This window comes from Neovison vison, chromosome 13, assembly GCF_020171115.1.
Source record: "Neovison vison isolate M4711 chromosome 13, ASM_NN_V1, whole genome shotgun sequence".
Classification (NCBI taxonomy): Eukaryota; Metazoa; Chordata; class Mammalia; order Carnivora; family Mustelidae; genus Neogale; species Neogale vison.
The window spans coordinates 27,684,121-27,707,281 of record NC_058103.1 but is presented as its reverse complement, the minus strand read 5'-3'; the positions used below and the strand labels follow the sequence as shown (position 1 = coordinate 27,707,281).

At 35.6% G+C, this 23,161-nt stretch overlaps 1 protein-coding gene across 11 annotated transcripts in view; it reads left to right on the top strand.

Moving 5' to 3' along the window:
* The window catches only part of EML5 (EMAP like 5), a 182,337-nt gene that overhangs the window by 36,010 nt on the left and 123,166 nt on the right, over window positions 1–23,161 (top strand). For 10 of the 11 annotated variants that reach the window (XM_044229512.1, XM_044229511.1, XM_044229510.1 and 7 more), the window contains 5 exons: window positions 3,997–4,095; window positions 5,900–5,968; window positions 8,808–8,993; window positions 11,111–11,246; window positions 12,587–12,788. In XM_044229512.1, coding sequence (XP_044085447.1) covers window positions 3,997–4,095; window positions 5,900–5,968; window positions 8,808–8,993; window positions 11,111–11,246; window positions 12,587–12,788 — 692 coding nt within the window. Of the gene's footprint in view, window positions 1–3,996; window positions 4,096–5,899; window positions 5,969–8,807; window positions 8,994–11,110; window positions 11,247–12,586; window positions 12,789–23,161 lie in introns of those variants that run through there. The other variant, XM_044229514.1, reaches the window with a different exon arrangement.

Sequence of the window (23,161 nt, the reverse complement as noted above, 5' to 3'; positions counted from 1 at the left end):
AATCTAGGATAATTTTTTAATCTCTGATCCTCTCCACCAAAATTGTCTTTTTTTCTGGCTGCTTTTAAGATTTTTCTCTTTAGCACTGGTTTTGGCACTTTGACTACCATTTGTGTTGATGTATGTTTTTTCTATGTTTGATTATTTCTGCTGGTAGTTCACTGAGCTTCTTAGATTTCTGGGTTTATGGGGTGCATCACATTTAGAAAATTATAGCCATTATTTCTTCAGTTTTGTTTTGTCTCTTCCTCCATCTTCTCCTTGTGGAGTTAAAATAACCTGTATGTTAGATCACTTGATGTTTTTCTAAAGTTAACTAAGGCATTGTTAATTTATTTTCCATTTTCTTTCTGTGCTTTATTTTGGATAGTTTTTGTTGCTATGTCTTCAAGTTCATCTATCTTTTCTTAATGATCTAAGCTGCTATTAATCCTATGGAATGAATTTTTATTTCACATAATTTAACATTTATTTTTACAAGTTGTGTGTTGTTTTATGTCTTTTATTTCTCATTTTATTCCTTGTATGTTTTAAAATAATTATTGAGCAGGGCTCCTGGCTGGCTTAGTCAGTGGAACACGCAACTCTTGATCTCAGGGTTGTGGGTTTGAGCCCCACGTTGGGTGTGGAGATTACTTAAAAATATAATCTGAGGGACGCCTGGGTGGCTCAGTTGGTTAAGCAGCTGCATTCGGCTCAGGCCATGATCCCAGCATCCTGGGATCGAGTCCCACATCAGGCTCCTTGCTAAGCAGGGAACCTGCTTCTCCCTCTGCCTCTGCCTGTCATTCTGTCTGCCTGTGCTCACTCTCTCTCTCTCTGACAAATAAATAAAATCTTTAAAAAAAAAATAAATAAAAATACAATCTGAAATATTTCTTTTTTTTTTTTTAAGATTTTATTTATTTACTTGACAGAGAGAGATCAGAAGCAGGCAGAGAGGCAGGCAGAGAGAGAGGAGGAAGCAGGCTCCCTGCTGAGCAGAGAGCCCGATGTGGGACTCGATCCCAGGACTCTGAGATCATGACCTGAGCCGAAGGCAGCGGCTTAACCCACTGAGCCACCCAGGCGCCCTGAAATATTTCTTAAGCATTTGAACATTTTCATTTTAATAGCTAAAGTCTCAATTTTAATTATTCCTGTGATTCTTAGGTCTCTCTTTTTTTTTTTTTTTTTAAGATATTATTTATTTATTTGACCGAGACCCAGCAAGAGAGGAAACATAAGCAGAGAGAGTGGGAGAGGGAGAAGCAGGCTTCCCACTGAGCGGGGAGCCAGATGTCGGGCTCAATCCCAGGACCCTGGGATCATGACTTGAACTAAAGGCAGATGCTTAATGACTGAGCCACCTAATTGCCCCTCTTAGGTCTGCTTCTATTAATGGATCTTATCCTGATTATATGTCACATTTTCTTCTTTGTTCACATGTCCAATAATTTGTTTTATTGGATGGTGGACATTGTGTATGTTACATTCTGAATTCTTGATTTTGTTGTATTCCTTTAAAGTCTTTTGGACATTGTTCTGGCAGGTAGTTAAGTTCCTTGTGGATTAGTTTGATCCTTGTGAAAGCTTGCTTTCAAGCTTTTGGAAGACAGGGCTAGAGTAGCTCTTTCTCTAACATTATTGGTTTAATTTCATCACTAAGTTGTGACACTTCTGGGTCATTGAATACTTAGTGAATTTAAAGAGGTATCTATGTTCTGGTTATTGGGAACTCAAGGGATCCTGACCCTTTGTGATCTCTGGCAATTTTTTGGCTTTAGCTCCTCAGTAATTGCTTTTTTAAAATTCCCCAGAGTTTGTTCTTTGCATGGCCTCATAGATTTCACCCAATGCATGCAAAGATTAGTGTTCTCAAAGGGTCCCATAAACAAACTTTCTGGGGCTCTTTCTCTGCTCTACGAATTCTAGCTGTTTTGACCTCTCTGAACTCCAGGCTCTGTCTTCTCAAATCAGCAAGTCTCCTGGGCTCTGTTTGGATTCTACCTTTCTATGCTGTAATTTGCAAACTGCTTCCTAGATGAGAGCCGGGGCAAGTGCAGGTCTCACCTTGTTTGTTTCTCCCCTTTCAGGGCTCACAGGGCTTCACTTCCTCTTATGAATGTCTGAAAGCATTTGTTTCATACATTTTGTAATTTTCTAGTTGTTTATAGTGGGGGCAGGTTCATATCCTAATACTTCTCCGTGGCTGAAAGTCCATCTTTTGTGTTTCTTAACCCCTCTCACAGTTTCCATCTTCCTGTCTCCTCTTCTTACCTCTGTATCTTCATCTCCCTTTAAATGCCTGTTTAACTCCTCCACTGTTTTAAATTTATTTTTCATTTCTAAAAATTGCGTTTGCTTCTTCATATCTCCTTGAATACTTTTTACAGTCTCCTATTCTTTGCTCGAATGAAGATACTTTGAAACTTTAATTTTATTTCTCTTCACCTCATAATTCCAATGTCTGATGTTTTCTAGGACTGGTTTTGCTATTTGTCTTGACTTGCTAATTCTTACTCATAGTCCCTTATTTCCCATGGCTATGGGGGTTGGGGATGTTTGTTTATTTTTATATTTACTGAATTGCTACCTGTAGGAATTCTTTGAGGGACAGATTGAAGTGTCAGTTCTCCAAATAGGATTTATATTTGACTCTGCTACACTGTTGAAGATGCTTGAAGAACCCTCAGACCACTCTGAAATTTTCCACTTGAGGAGTTCGTAATTAATGTAGAGTTAGGCCTTATGATTGTACGAAAGCTGCTTTTGACTATCAATTTTCAGGGAGGATTGTCTTTCCCTTCATGCATTGTGGGCCCCCCCCCCTTTATTTTCAAAGGAGTGGTTTCTTGTTTTCCCTTACTTCTGAGGAGTTCACTGCTTTAGTCAGAAGTCTCAGGTTCAGATCTACACTATGGACTTGCCCTAAACTTTTTTTTTTACTTTAATTTTCAACGTAACAGTATTCATTGTTTTTGCAGCACACCCAGTGCTCCATGCAATCCATGCCCTCTCCAATACCCACCACCTGGTTCCCCCAACCTCCCACCCTCCACCCCTTCAAAACCCTCCGATTGTTTTTCAGAGTCCATAGTCTCTCATGGTTCACCTCCCCTTCCAATTTCCCTCAACTCCCTTCTCCTCTCTAACTCCCCTTGTCATCCATGCTATTTGTTATGCTCCACAAATAAGTGAAACCATATGATAATTGACTCTCTCTGCTTGACTTATTTCACTCAGCATAATCTCTTCCAGTCCCATCCATGTTGCTACAAAAGTTGGGTATTCATCCTTTCTGATGGAGGCATAATACTCCATAGTGTATATGGACCACATCTTCCTTATTCATTTGTCCGTTGAAGGGCATCTTGGTTCTTTCCACAGTTTGGCAACCGTGGCCATTGCTGCTATATACATTGGGGTACAGATGGCCCTTCTTTTCACTACATCTGTATTTTTGGGGTAAATACCCAGTAGTTTGACTTGCCCTAAACTTTATCTCCTATTTTCGTTTAGCCTACAGGACAAAAATCAGGCTTCTCAGGAGTTAGCTAGTACTCTTAGAATAAAGTGTACATGGGAGCTCTCTTATCCTCCAGGACTCCCATATGAAGTCTCTTTGTTTTTGTTCCAGATTTCATAATTCCTTGACAGCTCAGCAGTACATTTAAAAACATGTTTTTACATTTTTATCCAACATTTTTAGTTTTTAGCAGGAGAGATGTTTATGGTATTTTGTCAGTCCTACTGTTAGAATAGAAGTCTCTCTTCTGTTTCTTAATGTGAAGAACTATACTTATGCAGATATTACCAAGATGTAATACATCCAGCCTTTCTCTGTGAGGTCTATATAATATAAATGTGTAAGTTTTGATATAAAATATAAGTGTGTAAGTTTTGATGTGTAAGTTTATAATACCCATGAGGATAATTTGTTTGCATTTATAATTTGGTTTCTTTTTGATTTGTTTGCCTTTTTATTCTCTCATGGACTTCTTGGATATAATTCAGCGCTTGGTTTCAGTTGGACTTGATTCAAAGAATGCAGTTTGTGTTTGGGATTGGAAGAGGGGAAAAATGTTATCTATGGCTCCTGGTCACACAGATAGAGTAAGTATTCTCCATTGGGGTTTCTACTGGCTATTGGATGGGAAAAAGAGGAGAGCCAGGGGATATGTTTCCATGCTTTGTTATTACCAGATAGTTCATAGGTAATTAAAAATTTAAAGTACAATTGCAAATATTCATAAAATTTTAGAATGTATATAGTAGTACTCAAAAATAGAACTCAATATGTGAAGTGATAGCATAAAACTTTTAACCGTTGTTTGCTTCAGCAGAATGATGAATTTTAAGTTATTCAGACCTCCATTTTAAAATTTAAACAGCTCATGCTTAGGGTCTATAAAGTTTTATCACTCGTTTGTTATATATGTATCATAATTAAAGTGAAACATGGTATTGCATGTGAGAATTTGAATTGTATATATTATTAAAAAATTTTAAGAGCACTAACATTTTTTACTTTGGAAACTTACTAAAAATATATTCCTTATTCTAAGCTGTTTAAGTTAATATAGAAAACACTTTGTAGTCAGCTTTTTAATTAAATATTCTACTACTTTCATAAACATACATCAAAAACTTTATCATAAACCCTTAAAAATCTCTCATTATTTTTGTGTGTAGTAAAATTCTAATCTGAACCAGCACAGGAGATGTAGTCATTAATTCTGGGGCAGCTGGCGGGGGCAATGGAATCTATGAATCTAAAAAGTTGTTTAGAAAATTTTGTGTGTATTTGCATTTTGGTAAATATACTTTTCTTTTAGCCGATTCTCAAAGGGGCCTGTTACACATTCACACAATTTAGATAATTAAAGTGTTAGGTACACTTATTATTAGACAATTGTGTATACTTAGATCGAAGTAGTTCACACTTTGGATTTAGTAAATAGATTATTTTAAAAGATGGTATTGTCAGAATTTTTAGAGTATTTTGGTGGTTAATATTTTTAAGTTGCACAAAATGGTTTTCATGTAATCTGTCGTGGTGAGTTGTTAAACATTAATTTATAAGATATATTCTTTATTATCACTGAAGAGAATAATTTTGTACATTTTTATTTTTCCAATTTATTTAATAATTTTGTAAATTTTTAAAGATAATAAGCATCTTAGGCGATTATGTAGGTAGGTGTCAAAGAAACATGATAAAGACTAATGATTTTTTCTGCTATGAAATTATTTTTCGATCATTAGTTTTTATTATTAAAGTGCATGATTCTAATGTATATTTTATTTCAGCTGGGTTTTTTATTGTTTGCTCTTATAACAAAAATGGTTTGTATATATTTTGAGTTTTGGGAGAAGAACAAAGAACAAAGCTTGAGATCTCCATAACTTAAATATAGGTTAGTTTTGTTTGATCCATAAACAATAAAGCTAAAAAATAAAAACAGAATTTATACCGTGAAATAAATATTGTGATTATTTATGTAAGTAGATCTGTATGATAGAAAGCTATAAAAATGTACTCTATTTCACATACTTAAAGTTCTCTGTTTATAGCTATATAAGTGTTAAATGTACATTCAGTATCTTGCCTCTATAAAAATTATGTAGGTACCTGCCTTATGCTGTAGTTCTGTTGAACTCTTCTTATTACTTATAGACAAATTTCTTTTAAAAATTAAAAACAGGTTGTTTTGGAAAGTTCATTGAAGTTAAGAAATAGTTTTGTTCATATCATTTACATATTTCTCATAAGATTGTGAAGTATGGGATTCTGATTATTATTTAGTGAGGAATATTGTTTTATGATGGTAGGGTTTTGGGGTTTTTGGTCTTTTGGATGGATTCTTAAATGATTCTGAAAATAAGTATTTTAACCATGAATCTGATTTGTTTGCAGATATTTGATATCTCTTGGGATTTGTACCAGCCAAATAAACTTGTCAGCTGTGGTGTAAAACATATCAAGGTACTAGAAGGGTCTTATTTTATAATAGACATGTGTACTTACTCTCTGCTGCTAATAGTGCTACCACACTATTTACAACTTAGATAGTCTTAGGATTTTGATAGTACTTATTTTTAAAATGTCAACATTTTTAACGTTCTGTTGTTCAACCTAACAGGTATTTATTGTGTCGTTACTGTATGTGAGGCGCTATAAGGGATGTAGGTATGAGTAGGGAATGAATAAAACACTGTTCATAAAGAAATTTACAGTCTTGTGAAGTAGGCTTCATTGTGTTCATCTTGTCTTCTCATGTTTTCCTTACAGAGCAAAATGTGAGCATAGGAAACCAAGAAAAGTAAGAGGTTTCTTTCACAGAGACAAGATGGTGTGGCAGAAAGATCATGGACGGAGTTGGCTTTGCCACACTTAGCATTGTTTGACCTGGGATTAGTCATGTAGCCTCGTTGAGCTTTTTTCACATTTTAAAAGTGTGTCTTATAGAGTGGATTAAATAAGGCAGTATTTATTCAAGTGCTTGTAGTTCCTAGCATATGGTCATCTTTCTGAAAGTGTTATCTTTTACTTTCTCTATATTTACTCTCTGATTTGACCTTAGCCTTTGTAGTCACAGTTTATTTTGCTTATGAAAGCTCTGAGTTTTGTTTTTTTTTAAAGATTTTATTTATTTATTTGACAGACAGAGATCACAAGTAGGCAGAGAGGCAGGCAGAGAGAGAAGGAAGCAGACTCCCTGCCGAGCAGAGAGCCGGATGCGGGACTCAATCCCAGGACCCTGAGATCATGACCTGAGCCGAAGGCAGCGGCTTAACCCACTGAGCCACCCAGGCGCCCCGAAAGCTCTGAGTTTTGTTTTACAATTGTAGTTCAGATTTTGAAGCCCATATAACAGTTACTGTTAAATCCCTGGTGCAGATTGGAAGTGCTTGTTTTTCTTCCATCATCTAATTTAACAGTTCCTTGCAGAAGTTAATTCCTAGTAAGTAAGGTTCTCTGTTCACATTCTTTGATATGCTCACTTCCATTCACATTTTCTCCAGAGCATCTTTAGCTGCCACTGCAAGTTTGGTTTTGATATTTTGGTACTGATTTGATAATGAAGAGTATTAAATATTTTTGTACAAATACTCAGTAGCAAAAGGCTCTATGTTAGCTTTCAGGTACATAGTATAAGCACTGTGAAGGTAGAAATTTTTGTTTTTTTCATCTCTGATGAACAAATGATGTTTGAGGTAGTACTTGATAGAAAATACTATTTTTATTGGAAAATTAATAAGTAAACAGATCTTACTGTTTTATATTGTAAATAAAACTGAAAGTTCCATTTTCAGGTTTTAAACAAACTATTTTTCTGAATTAAACTGTATTTTTACTATGAGTTACATTTCTTTTCTTTTGGTAGAGTCAATGAAAAGCAGGGTAAATCTCTTTGTAGGCAATATGTGTGAGGACACTAAGTCCCAAAGATGATCTAGAACTTCCTTGTCCAGTATAGTAGCAATTAGCCACATGTAGCTATTTAAATTAAGTTAATTAAATTTAAGTTAAATAAAATTTAATCATTTCTTCAGTCATTCCAGTCACATTTCAAATGCTTAAGGTTCACATGTATCCAGTGGTTACTCTACTGGACAGTATATGTAGAGAATATATTCATCACCACAGAAAATTCTATTAGATGGCATTGATCTCAATTATAGAACAATAGTTCTTTACTCTGAGTGTGAAAATTATTTAGTTACCTGGGTTTTACTCTTCAGAGATTCTTTGTCCATTTACCTTGGTGGGGACCCAAGCATACCATGTTTTATAATTTCCCTCAGGTGAGTCTAATGTGCAGCCAAAGTTGAGAATCACTCATCTAGATGAAAATAATAGACTGAAAGGAAGGATTTGTTGAATTTGCTGGAATAGAAGAGAACTAGTGATCCTTGTGCACAGGAATCATGGAGCTTTTAGAATTAAAAATCATAAAGTTTCATTGATTAAAAGCGTTCATTACTATTTAAATGGATAAGCATCACAATTTTTAGTTTTTTGAGGCTTCTGGTTTTAAGATCTTTAGGTCTTGAAATAAGATCTGAAAGATGAGATATGATCTTTATTATCAACAAATTATGTTACTTTAAGTGGTAATTTACTTATTATAAAGTTGAATTTATTCTCTGGGCCAAATATCTTTGTGTAAAACTCTTCTTATATCCTTGCTCTGTTCCATTTTTGTTTCTTTATTTCTTTCTGCAAACTATTAAAATTTACCTGAATCCACATAAAAGAACAAAAACCCTGGTCATAAAGATTTATGTTTGACTTCCTGTTTTCTCCTAAAAATGAACAAATTATTCCAAATATATATCTCTTTTATTTTTAAGCTTTACAAGTAAAGGAATTGCTCAGCTTTGAAATATCAATGAGAGCAACATTTTTTTCCCCATCTTTACTTCACCAAAGATTGAATGTTAGGTTTGGTCCTCCTTCCTATTAGTGTATATCATCTTCATTTTCATTGCTAACACATAACCAGCTCTTTCACTTGTTGGAGTTTCAAGTAGATTTTTTCCAGAGACCAAAGGAGGGAAGTGTAGCCTATTTTAAAAATAATCTAGCTCACCCCCCTTATTCTTACAGATAAGGATTGAAACCAGTGACTTGTCTACTATAATATAGCTATTGACAACACTAGGATGAGGATGTGAACATTTGAATGCTAATGTTTTGTAAGGGGATTTCTTAGGTAATTTTTGGTCTGCTGCTCTAATATAGCTTCACAGTATTAGAAATATTTTCCTTTATTTTATAAGCATTCTTTGGTAATTTGATGATACTGTGTACCTTTTAGTTCTGGAGTTTATGTGGAAATGCTCTGACCCCAAAACGAGGGGTCTTTGGTAAGACTGGTGACCTTCAAACAATTTTGTGCCTGGCCTGTGCAAGGGATGAATTAACATATTCTGGTGCACTTAATGGGGATATATATGTTTGGAAAGGAATCAATCTTATAAGGACAATACAAGGAGCCCATACTGTAAGTATATTTACATATTTTGAACACCTTTAGATAACTACTTAACTTCTTATCCTAGAACAAAAGATTGTATAATACAGCAGACTTTCTAGTCACTTCAGTTACTTAAAAAATGCTGTTCTAACTGAATTAAATGTTTGTTTTCAAGATTTCAATGAAGAAACATTATGCAATTAGACACATGGATATTCATTAAATTAGTATAATTAGTAACTTGTTTAAATCGTTGCTCCAGTATGGTATCTTTCTCATAGTGTTGATAAAAAGTTTATTAAATTCAACAAAAGCATTCTAGGTTAACTACATTAGAGTAAAGTTAGTACTCTTTTTTTGTTTTGTTTTAAAGATTTTATTTATTTATTTGACAGAGAGCATGAGCACAAGCAGGGGGAAGGGGAGGGACAGGCAGAGGGAGAAGCACATTCCCAGCTGAGCAAGGAGCCCCATGTGGGACTCGATCCCAGGACCCTGGGATCATGACCTGAGCCAAAGGCCACTGTTTAACCGACTGAACCACCCAGGTACCCCTAAAGCTAGTATTCTTATGGCTAATTTACCAGTGGGAAATTTGGGGACAATTCTAGAAAACAATACCTTTTTAATTTTAATATCATTTTTTTATTGAGTGGCAAAGAAATTTAATTTTTGTAATTCATGAGATTTTCATATTAAAAAAGTTAACAAATCTGGGGGAGGGGAATCTGTTGTTAAAACCTTGTAGTTTTTTTTTTTTTTTTTTTGATTAAGGATTTTTAGTAGTTGGGTCTCTTACATAGAGAAGGAAACTAGAGAGTGCAAAGCTGCCACATGATTAGCAGTGAGATCTCAAGTAGAGAAGTTATTAAATGTATTAATATGACCCACTATTAAATAGATAATATATCACATATTACATATATTGAAGAACCACTTAGAACAGGACTTGCTTTGAGCAAAATGTCTGAAGACCAGAAATACCAGATTCTTTTCCACAAAGATTGCAGCAACTCCTGTTTTCCTCATTAGTGCATAAAAATACCAGTTTCTTCCTTGTACACCTCAGTACAGGATGTGACCACTTTTGTAAATTTTGGGTTGCTTTCTGGCTGCAGAATAGTAACTTCTTGTTTTAGTTGTTTCCTATTTGTGAAATTTCATATATTTATTGGCTACTTGACATTCCTTTTCTATTAATTGGTTGTTATTACCCTTTGTTCTTTTTTGTTGTCTTTGTGTTTGATTCTCTGAATTCACTTATATATTAGGGATGTTAACCCTTCAACAGCCCTACACATTATAGATATCTCCCCAATCTGTTTGTCTTTGCTTATGATATCTTTTCTCATATGAAAAATTGTTTTCCTTTGTGGTTTTTGGGTAACCTGCCTTGCATAAAAGTTCTCTCATAGTTCAAAGTTATGTAAGTGTTCTTTTCTTTTTTAACATACTTATTTCTTACATTTAAAATTTTATGTCTAAGGGTGCCTGGGTGGCTCAGTGGGTTAAAGCCTCTGCCTTCAGTTCAGGTCATGATCCCGGGATCCTGGGATTGAGCCCCACATCTGCATCTGCTCTCTGCTCAGCAGGGAGCTTGCTTCCTCCTCTCTCTCTGCCTGCCTCTCTCCCGACTTGTGATCTCTGTCAAATAAATAAGAACTTTAGAATTTTATGTCTATAATTCATATTTATATGTGGTGTAGGTTTAACTTTACATTATGCCCATGTCATTGACCATATATTGGTTTTTTTTTTCAATTTATTTATTTTCAGAAAAACATTATTCATTATTTTTTCACCACACCCAGTGCTCCATGCAAGCCGTGCCCTCTATAATACCCACCACCTGGTACCCCAACCTCCCACCCCCTGGCCACTTCAAACCCCTCAGATTGTTTTTCAGAGTCCATAGTCTCTCATGGTTCACCTCCCCTTCCAGTTTACCCAAATTCCCTACTCCTCTCTAACGCCCCTTGTTCTCCATGCTATTGGTTATGCATATATTGTTTTCATATATATATATATATAATTTGTGTTTTCTGATATTCCGATGTCATATCAAACTCTTTTAAAGTGTTTCTACCTACACACAGATTTTCTTAATGAGTATATATTGTTAAATTACTTTTTTTCTCTGCTAGGCAGGAATTTTTAGTATGAATGCTTGTGAAGAAGGCTTTGCTACTGGTGGCAGAGATGGCTGTATTCGTCTTTGGGATTTAACTTTTAAACCGATTACTGTGATTGATCTCAGGGAAACAGACCAGGGATACAAAGGTAATAACAAAACCAATGTCTCACTACTAGGCGAATTCTAAATATAGCCAAGATTGTCTGTTTCTTTTAATAAATATAAATTTATGTTTTGTAAGTATAAATGAGACTCAAATTTGCCCTCATGTACTGTGTGCTTTTAATTGCACTCCCTTTATTGAGAGGTGAATTTGCCTAAAGACAGTCTATGTTTACTGTTATGACAAGGATTCTTTTGTATATCTAATGCTTATGATGGAACTTAGAGATGTGACAAGTGCTTGCTTAGGTAACCTTGGATTTTGAAAATATTTTACTAGTAGAATGTCAAATGTAACTATTTAGCAACTGTTGAAAAGTGTGTTGAGGTGTGGAGAATATTTTGTTCAGGATGATTTAAATGCATATAGATGTGGGGTTTTTTTTTTCATCCAAATTTGTCAACAATTGGAAGATATTTTCTTCTTTGGGGATTTAAAAAATTGATATAATAAAACAATCACTATTAAAAAACCTTTTATTCACTTGTATAGGAATAGGATTGGAAGTTGCAGAGGTCTGTGTTTAAGCCTTATTTCAGTCACTATGTGTGTGGCCTTAGGCCACATATTTAATCTCATCTATAAGTGAGAATAACTATCTCATAGGATTAAATGAGCTAATTTAATATATGTAAAATGTTTAAAAGTGCCTGGGACATAATAATCATCCAGTAAATGTTAACTGTTATGTTATTTTCATTAGTTTTGCTGAGCATTATTGTACCTTAAAGTCTGCAAAATAATTTGACACTTTTTCTTATTTGGCCCTCACAAGAACATTGTGAAGTCCACAGCACCTTTATGTTGGCCACATTATACAGATGAGAAAACAGAAGCACTAGCTTTCCTGAGGTTACAAAAGGGATTGTGGAATATGTAGAAAGAGTAGAAGTCTCTCTTTCTAATGATTTTATGAGCAGATGGAAGAAGTGAAATGTAGACACATGAAAAGTCAGATTATTATAAGAAAAAATAATACAATTCTGTAAAGGTATTTCCTGAATAGTTACTTTTTGTATTGTGGAGACTGTGTTATAAGATCTTGGCTGAAGAAGTGGTCAGACTATGACTGAAATTTTCTAAGAAGTAAGAAGAATGTATGTCCTGAAGGATGCGTAGAAATTGGGTATATCATATCATTTGCTATGTGGACGTATCATTCCATGTAGCAAACAACCTGCATAATTGAAGAAAATGTGTGGGTCAAAGACTTGCAGATTCCTTTTATCTTACATATAAGGTATAAAAGGTGCAGAAATTAAATTGATTTAGCAGATTGGCATTATAACAGATTTATCTTAAATACAATTTACTTTTGATTAGGGTTGTCTGTGAGGAGTGTTTGTTGGCGAGGTGACCATATTCTAGTTGGAACACAGGACAGTGAAATTTTCGAAATTGTGGTGCATGAAAGAAATAAACCTTTCCTCATTATGCAAGGACACTGTGAAGGTGAACTTTGGGCACTTGCTGTCCATCCTACAAAACCTTTGGCTGTGACTGGAAGTGATGATCGTTCAGTCAGGTAAGCAAATTAAAATGTAATTTCATAGGCTGGAATTTGTCCTTAGAGAAACATAACAATAACTGAATCAAAAAACTTCAATTTAAATATTAACAGCTTAAAATATAACAAATGAACATAATTAATAGGTACTTAGTAGAATTAACAGCTTATAAGATTTTTTTCTCTTAATAAGTTGGAGTTAGCTACATAGCAAAATGTACCCAGCTATTTCTGCCTCTTTAATAACCATATAATATTCCACTATATGGAATGGCTCATGGAATATTATATGGAATTTTATATGGCTCAGTCAGTTAAGTGTCTACCTTTAGCACAGGTCATGATCCCGGGGTCCTGGGATCATGCCCCATGTCAGACTCCCTGCTCAGTGGGGAGTCTGCTTCTCCATCTGCCCTCCCACCACACTTAAACACTTTTTCTCTCTCAAATAAAAATCTTTTAAAAAATTCCGCTGCAGGGGCACCTCGGTGGCGCAGTAGGTTAAAGCCTCTGCCTTTGGCTCAGGTCATGATCTCAGGGTCCTGGGATCAAGCCCTGCATCAGGCTTTCTGCTCAGCAGGGAGCCTGCTTACCCCTCTCTCTGCCTGCCTCTCTGCCTACTTGTGATCTCTCTCTCTCTCTGTCAAATAAAATTTTAAAAAATTGTGTAAAAAATTCCATTGCATGGATATACTGTAATTTATTCGACTGAATCATTTTTTTAAAATTATAGTTGACATACAGTATTACATTAGTTTCAGATGTACAACATAGTGATTCAGCAATTAATATACTTTACAAGATGTTCTCCACAATGGCTATAGTTATCCTCTGTCACCACACAGAGTTATTACAATTTTGACTATATTCTTCACAAACTGGTGCAGTTACTCTGGAAAACAGTATATAGGGTCCTCAAAAAGTTAAAAGTATGAACTTCCCTGTGACCCAGCATTTGCATTACTAGGTATTTATCCAAAGGATACAAAAATATTGATTTGAAAGGGTATAAGCACCCAGTGTTTATAGCAGCACTATCAAAAACAGCCAAATTATGTCAAGAGCCCATATCTCCATCGACTGATGAATGGATAAAAAAGATATGTTTGTGCGTGTGTGTGTGTGTATATATGATATATATATATCACATATACATACATATCTACACATACAAATACACAGGAATATTACTCAGCCATCAAAAAGAATGAAATATTTTCATTTGCAATAATGTGGATAGAACAAAAATATATTAAGTGAAATAAGTCAGAGAAAGACAAATACCATATGATTTTACTCAAGTGGAATTTAAGAAAAAAAATAGATGAATGTAAAGGAAAGAAGGAAAAGTAAAATAAGATAAAAACAGAGAAGGGGGCACCTGGGTGGCTCAGTAGGTTAAAGCCTCTGTCTTCGGCTCAGGTCATGATCCCAGGGTCCTGGGATCGAGCCCCACATCGGGCTCTCTGCTCAGTGGGGAGCCTGCTTTCTTTCCTCTCTCTCTGCCTGCCTCTCTGCCTACTTGTGATCTCTGTCAAATAAATAAATAAATAAAATCTTAAAAACAAAAAACAAAAACACAGAGAAGGAAGCAAACCATAAGAGACTCTTAACTATAGAGAACAAAACTGAGGGTTGCTGGAGAGGAGGTGGGTCAGTGGATGGGTTAAATTGGTGATGGGCATTAAGGAGGAAACTTGTGATGAGCACTGGATGTTATATGTAACTCAACTAAATCACTGAGTTCTGCTGAAACCAATACTACACTACATGTTAACTAACTTGAATTTAAATAAAATCTTGGAGGTTAAAAAAAAAATGGGTCAGCCAAGAAATCAAAGAAGAAATTTAAAAATTCGTCGAGAGAAATGAAAATGAAAACACAATGGTCCAAAGCCTTTGGGCTGCAGCAAAAGCAGTTTTAAGAGGGATGCTTACAACACTATAGGCCTACTTCAAGAAGCAGAAAAGACTCAATCTACCCATACTCCTAAAGGAGTTAGAGAAAAACACAACCCAAATCCAGCAAAAATAAGGAAATGACAAAGATTAGAGCAGAAATAAATGATACAGAAACTAAAGAAACAGTAGAATGGATCAGTGAAACCAGGAGTTGGTTCTTTGAAAAAATTAACAAAATTGAGGGGCACCTGGGTGGCTCAGAGGACTAAAGCCTCTGCCTTCAGCTCCAGTCATGATACCAGGGTCCTGGGATCGAGCCCCACATCGGGCTCTCTGCTCAGCAGGGAGCCTGCTTCCCTCCCCCCCGCCCCCCTCACTGCCTACTTGTGATCTCTGTCTGGCAAATAAATAAAGTCTTAAAAAAAATTAATTGATAAACCTCCAGCCAGACTCATCAAAAAAAAAAAAAAAAAAAGACTCAACATCAGAAATGAAAGAGGAGAGGTAAAAACAGACACCACAGGAATTTGAAAGATTATAAGAGAGTAGTATGAAAAATAATATGCCAACAAACTGGACAATATAGAAAAAATGGATAAATTCCTGGAAACATGAAACTTACCAAACTGAAACAGAAGAAATAGAAAATTTGAACAGACTGATCACCAGCAGTGAAATTGAATCAGTAATCCAAAAACACCCAACAAACAAAAGTCTAGAGGCTTCACAGGTGAATTCAGCAAACACTTAAAGAGGAGTTAATGCCTATTCTTCTCAAACTTTTCCAAAAAAGTATTACAGTAAAGAAAACTTCCAAATTCATTCAGTGAGGCCAGCATTACCCTGTACCAAAACCATGTAAAGAGTCCACAAACAGGCTAGTATCTCTAGTGAACACAGGTGTGATAATCCTGAATAAAATATTAGCATTCCAAATCCAATAATACATTAAAAAAATCATTCACCATAGTCAGGTGGGGTTTATTCCTGGTTTGCAAGCGTGATTCCGTATTTGCAAATCAATGTGATAAATCACATCAATAACAGGATAAATACAGAAGATCGGCATCTATTTTAATAGATACAGAAAAAGCATTTGACAAAGTAGAACATCCATTCGTGATGGAAACTCTGAGTGGGCTTAGAGGGAACATATTTCAACATAATAAAGACCATATATGAAAAACCCAAGCTAACATCATACTCAATGGGGAAAAACAGAGCTTTTCCCCTAAGGTCAGGAACAAGACAAGGATGTTCACACTCACCACTTTTATTCAACATAGAACTGGAAGTCCTAGACAGGAATCACACAAGAGAAAGGAATAAAAGGGATCCATATTGGTAAGGAAGAAGTAAAACTTCCACTCTTCGCAGAGGACATGATATTATATATAGAAAATTGTAAGTATTCTGCAAGAAAACTGCTAGTGAATTGATTAGTGAATACAGGAAGTTTACAAAATCAGCATACAGAAATCTTTTGCACCAGTATTACAACAACAGAAACAGAAATTAAGAAAACAACCCCATTTATAATTGTACCAAAAACAATAAAAGGAATAATCTTAACCAAAGAGGTGAGCGACTGCTACTCTGAAAACTATAAATCTTGGATAAAAGAAATTGAAGGTGACAGAAAGAAATAGACATTCCATGCTTGTTGATTAGAAGAACAAATATTGTTAAAATGTTTATACTACCCAAACTAATCTACAGATTCAATGTAACCCCTATATAGATAACAACAGCATTTTTCACAGAATTAGCATAAATAATCCTAAAATGTTTATGGAACCACAAAAGAACCCAAATACCCGGGGCGCCTGGGTGGCTCAGTGGGTTAAGCCGCTGCCTTCGGCTCAGGTCATGATCTCAGGGTCCTGGGATCGAGTCCCGCATCGGGCTCTCTGCTCAGCAGGGAGCCTGCTTCCTCCTCTCTCTCTCTCTGCCTACTTGTGATCTCTCTCTGTCAAATAAATAAATAAAAAATCTTTAAAAAAAAAAAAAAAAGAAAAGAACCCAAATACCTAAAGCAATCTTGAAAAAGAAAATACTGGAGCTATCTCAATTCTGGACTTCAAGTTATATTGTAAATCCATAGGAATCAATACAGTATGTTCCTGGCACAAAAATAGACACATCAATGGAACAGAATAGAAAGCCCAGAAATAAACCCTCAGTTAGATGATCAATTTATCTTCAATCAAGGAGGCAAGAATATACTATGGGGAAAAAGTCTCTTCAACAAATGGTGATGGGAAAACTGGACAGTGACATGTAAATAATGAAACTGCTTTCTTATACCACACACAGAAACAAACTCAAAATAGGTTAAAGTCCTAAATGTAAGACCTGAAACTATAAATATCCTAGAAGAGAGTACAGGCAGTAATTTCTCTAATATTGGCCACAACATCTTTCTAGATATGTCTCCTGAGGCAAGGGAAACAAAAGCAAAAATAAGCTATTGTGACTATATCAAAATAAAGAGCTTCTGCCCAGCAAAGGAAACAATGAAAAAAAACTAAAAGACTACCTAATGAGTGGGAGAAGATATCTGCAAATAACATATTCATTAAAGGGCTAGTATCTAATATATATAAAGAAATCCTACAACTCATCAAGGAAAAAAAATAATGCAGTTAAAAAATAGGCAAGAGATGTGAACAGACATTTCTCCAAAGAAGATATCTAGGTGGCCAACAGAAATATGAAAAAGATGCTCAGCATCACTCATCATCAGGGCAACGCAAATGAAAACGACAATGAGATATCATCTCACAGCTGTCAGAATGGCTAAAATAAACAAGTGTTGACAAGGATGTGGAGAAATAGGAGCCCTTGTGCACTGGGAATGCGAACTGCTGCCGCGACTGTGGAAAACAATGTGGAGGTTCCTGAAAAAAATAAATTACCCTACTATCTAGTAATTGCACTGCTGGGTATTTACCCAAAGAATTAAAAAGACACTAATTTATGAGGATATGTGCACTCCTTTGTTATTACTGTCACATTATTTACAATGGCCAAGTTAGGAAGCAACCTAAGTGTGTACATCAATAGATGAATGGATAAGAAGCGATATGTACATACAATAGAATATTATTCAGCCATAAAAAACGAGACAGTGCCATTTGCAACAACATGGATGCATCTATAGACTATAACGCTAAACCAAATAAGCCAATCAGAGAAAGACGGATACCATGTGCTTTCACTCGTATGTGGAATTTAAGAAAAAAAAATTAACAAAGTGAGGGGGAAAAAAAAGACAAACCAAAAATAGACTCTTAACTATAGAGAACATATGGTTACCAGAGGGGAGGTGGATGGGGGGAATGGGTGAAATAGGTGAATGGGATTAAGAGTACAGTTACCTTGGATGAGCACTGAGTAATATATGGAATTGTTGAATCACTATATTGTGCACCTGAAGCGAATACAGCACTGTGTGTTAACTACACTGAAATGAAAATAAAAATTAAAACATAATTATTCATAGGTATGTACTTATTGCCATTTTGTTAATTGGTTTTTAGTTCTTCTCTGTTCTCTTTTTCTCTTGCTCTCTTCACATGTGGTTTGATAACTTTCTTTAGTATTCTGCATAGATTCCTTTTTTTGTTATCTTTTGTGTATCTATTACAGGTTTTGGTTTGTGGTTACCATGAGATTTGAATATAGTGTCTTAATATATAGCACCATATATTAAGTTGGGGACCACTTAAGTTTGAACCTATTCTAAAAGCACTACAAGTGTGCATGGGTGTCTCAGTTGATTAACGTCAGACTCAGTGTCAGCTCAGTTCTTGATCTCAGGGTTGTAAGATCAAGCCCCAAGTTGGGCTTTAGGCTGGGTGTGGAGCCTACTTAAGAAATAGATAAATAAAAGCACTTCATATTTATTTCCTCTTTTGTATTTTGTGTATGATGTCGTATTTTACATCTTTCTATTCTATGTGTCCCTTACCTAATTTTTGTAGATATAATTGATTTTACTACTTTTATCTTTTAACCCTATTATTAGCTTTATAAATGATTGGTATCCTACCTTTATTTTGTGTTTGCTTTTACCAGTGAAAATTTTTTGTTTCATAATATTTGGCTGGTCATGGTCTTTTCTGCTTAAGGAAGTCACTTAACCTTTCTTGTAAGGCTGGCTTAGTGGTAATGAACTCCTTTAACTTTTGTTTGTCTGTGTAACTCTTTCTCTCTTCAGTTCTGAATAATAATCTTGCCTGGCAGATTATTCTTGGCTTTGGGTTTCTTCCTTTCAACACTTTAAATGTATTGTGCCATTCTCTTCTGGCCTGTAAAGTTTCTGCTGAAAAGTCAACTAATTTCCTTATGGGGTTTCTCCTGTATTTAACTAGTTGGTTTTCTCTTACTGCTTTTAAGATTCCCTCTTGTTTTAACTTTTGCCGTTTTAATTATTATGTGTCTTGGTATACACTTCTTGGGTTCAACTTGTCTGGGACTCTCTCTGCTTCCTTGACCTGGATGTCTGTTTTTTTTACTTGGGTTAAAGGAGTTTTCAACTATTATTTCAAGCAAGTCTTCTGCCCTTTACTCTCTTTCTTCTCCTTTTAGGACCCCTGTAATGCAGATGTTAGTATGCTTGATGTTGCAGGGGTCCTTAACCTGTCTTCATTTTTTTAAAACTCTTTTTTTCTTTTTTGCTTTTCAGCTTGGGTGGTTTCCATGACCCAGATTACTGATCTTCCAGATTATTGATCCTTTCTTCTGCATCCTCTGATCTGCTCTTGCTTTCCTTTAGGTTTGGGTTTTGTTTGTTGTTTGTTTTGTTTTGTGTTTTGTTTTTTCAGTTACTGTGTTCTTCAGCTCTGGTTGTTTTTTCTTTATATTTTCTCCTTGTTGACGTTCTCAATAAGTTCATCCAGTCTGGTGCTCATCTTTACAGCCATTAGTTTGAACACTCTGTCAGGAAGATTGTTTTCCATTTTGTTCTTTTTCTGAGGTTTTGTCTCATTCTTTTATTTGGCACATATTCCTATTCCTTTGTCTCACTTTATCTGACTCCCTGTGTTTATATATTAGGTAGTTCATCTACATTTCCTGGTCTACACAGTGGCCTTAAGTACAAGGTGTCCTGCAGAGCCCAGTAGTGTAATCTACCCTGGTTACCAGAACCAGATGCCCCTGGCGTATCCTGTGTGTGGGCTGTGTGCAACCTCTTGTGATTGGGCCACAACTGATGTGGGAATGCTGGTGGGTGGGGCTGGCCCCCTTTCCTCGTGCAAGATTCATTTTGGAGGGGCACTTGTCTGGCCTAGGCTGCCAGGTGTGGCGGGGTGGTTGTCACTTTAGGGAGACATCAGCGCTGACTGAGGCTATTCACCAGGTGTGGTGGAGTGGGAGTCAATTTGGAGAGGCATTTGCCAGGGCAGGTAGGTTGGGTGAGGTGGGTCCATAGGGCAAGCCCACTTCAGGGCAAGTAGTACTAGCAAGATAAATACAGGATGTCAGCTAGGCTTAAGGAGGGCAAGAGAATGGTACCTGCTAGTACTTCCATTACCAGAGAAGACTCCTACAGATTACTGCTCCTCTAACATGCACCCTAAAGTTAATCTCTTTTGGAGAGACTTTTCAAACTACTGCTGCTTCCCTGGGTCTCTGATCAGGTGATAAATTGTGCTGGTCCCTTTAAGAGCTGTCTTAAGAGTCCCAGTAACTCTCTGGCTCTTTGGAGTTAAGTCTTGCTGATTTTCAAAGCTGTTGGAGTCACGCCCTGCTTATTTTCAAAGCCAGACATTACAGGAGCTCATCTTTCCAGTGTAGCTACCTAGGGCCTAGAGTACCTAATGTGGGGTTTGATCCCCTTTTTCCTCAGGGTAGACCTCCGTATGTCCTCCTGCTTGTGGGTCCTTATGCTGGAGCTGTGGTATCTGACCACATCTCTTGTCCTCCAACCCTTCTCATTTTGGCTGCTTCTTTGTGTTGTTGGCTGTAGTTGATCTGTTCTGCTCATCTTAAGGTTGTTTTCAGAGTGACGTGCATTATATGTAACTCTTGCTTCCAGGTATACATGGCAGGAAGTGACCTCAGAATTCTATTTTACTATCTTCCTAGTCCATTATTGATGAGACTTTAGGTTTTTCCAGTTTTATGCTATTAAATACAATGTTTACAATGAATATTCTTTTATCTGTGCTATTATATAAATGTGTAAATGTGCATATCTCTTTGGTAACTTCTGAGTATTCAAATGATATATGCATTTTAAATTTTGTTAGATAATGCCTTATAGAAAGGTAGTAACAATTTATATACCTGTCAGCAATGCATAACAGTGCCTATTTCCCATACCCTTGGCAGCCCTGATTATTACCCCAAAAGGTAAAAAGTGATTTCCTGGGGCACCTGGGTGGCTCAGTCATTAAGTGTCTGCCTTTGGCTCAGGTCATGATCAAGCCCTGCATTGGGCTCCCTGCTTGATGGGAAGCCTGCTTCTCCCACTCGCCCTGCTTGTGTTCCCTCTCTTGCTGTGTCTCTGTCAAATATATAAATAAAATCTTAAAAAAAAATTTAAAAAAATCCATTTAAAAGTGATATAAAAATATGTAGTGGCATGAAATACATTAAGTAAATGGTATAGCTCCCAATAGTGTATTCCTGCTTTGTCCAGCACAATAGCCACTGGCCACATGAGCATCTGAAATGTGGCTAATCTGAAATGAGGTGTGTGGTAAGTGAAGAATTGGCATGGGAAAAAAAAACGTAAACTATCTCCTTGATAATTTTTATTTATTTATTTCTATTAATATAATTTTATATTGATGTATTAATTGATAATATTTTGGACATATTCAAATTAATTTCACTTTTTCCTTGGTACTTACCAAATTTTTACTTTTTACTTTTATTTTTTAGTAACAACTATATATGTTTAAAGTGTACAACATAATGTGGTCTTTACCATAATGTTCTGACGTACATATACAGAGCAAAATGATTACTACAGATTCATTCACATACCAGTCCCTCTCTGTCAAATAAATAAAATCTATTAAAAAGTGATTTCCTGTTATATTGTGAAAACGTGCTTTCTCTCCTGTTGAGGTGTGTTGAGTATGTTTATATATGGTTAGAGGACATTTGTATTTCCTTTTCTCTGATCTGTCTGGTGAAGCTCTTTTGCTGTTTTCTGTTAGTTCCTTGTTCTTTCTCTAATTACTTTAAAATATGATCTAATATTTGTCTACATTTTATAGAAATTAGCATATTGTCTATGATAGTGGTTCTCAGTGTGGTTCCTGGACCAGCAGCATCAATACTCCTTGTAAGAAATGCAAATTCTCATGCGTTATCCAGGACCAAGTATCAGAAATTCATGAATTCGTGGTTTGATAAGTCTTCTAAGTGGAGATGATGTACACTGAATTTTAAGAACTGCTGGTCAGTTACATGTGTTTGGATATTTTATACACTTTGTCATTTTTTTTTCATCATTTTATCTGTAAATGTTTTGTGTAAAAGGTAACTTTAAATGTCATCACAGTACTGTTTTCACACAGCATTCCTTAGGCTTCTTTGAGTTACGCTCCAAACAATGTGCATACACAGCATTTGTTGATGTGTCCTTTAAATCTTGTATTCTGTAGCTTCCTTCCTCCTTACCCCCTTTTTTTCCTTATAATTTTATTGTTGAAGAAACTAAGTATTCGTCCTCCAGAGTTCCCCATATTCTGGATTTGGCTAGTTGCACCTCCATGTATTTTAATACATTCTCTTTTCCCTGTATTGTATAAACTGATAAGTAGATCTAGAGATTTGATGAGATGCAGTTATGAATTTTCACCAAGAATATTTCCTGATGGTAATGTGTATCTCTGTTTGATGATATCTAACATGTAATCTCTTTTTAAAATCATATTAGCAGCTATTGTTGGTTATTATCTAGATGAGTGTTTCTTAACCTTTTTTATAATTATTGCTTTTCTAATGAGAATTTTTAGATAATTTTTTCCCAAATCACATCCCCTTCACATGAAATTTCAAGTAAATGATATAGCTCACCACAAAAAAAGTACATATTTGTTTTTGTACTATGGCCCGAGAGAGTTACAGAGCATTATAATATTTAAAATTTTCATTCCTGAGAACTAATTTTCATTCCTGAGAACTAATTTTTAGCCCCCTTTGGGGCAGTATTGCTCCTGTCAAGAGCCCGTGACCTAGATCTTTTATTAAGAGTTTCATATAGTGGTATTTTAACTTCACTCATATTCATTTGTTAGCTGTTATATTCCTATAAAAAGAATTTCTCTTCATCAACCATTTGCTTATCCTGGGTAAAGTTTGTACCGGAAAACAAGAAAGTGTTTCTTTGCCATTTACTAGTTTAAAACATAGTTGGCTCCCTGGAATGCTTTGTATGATCTATTCACATTTCTTGCCATTTTTTGTAGGGTTATAGATTATTTCCTCCTTTGTTTTTAGCAGGTTTTTTATGTTATGGATATTAA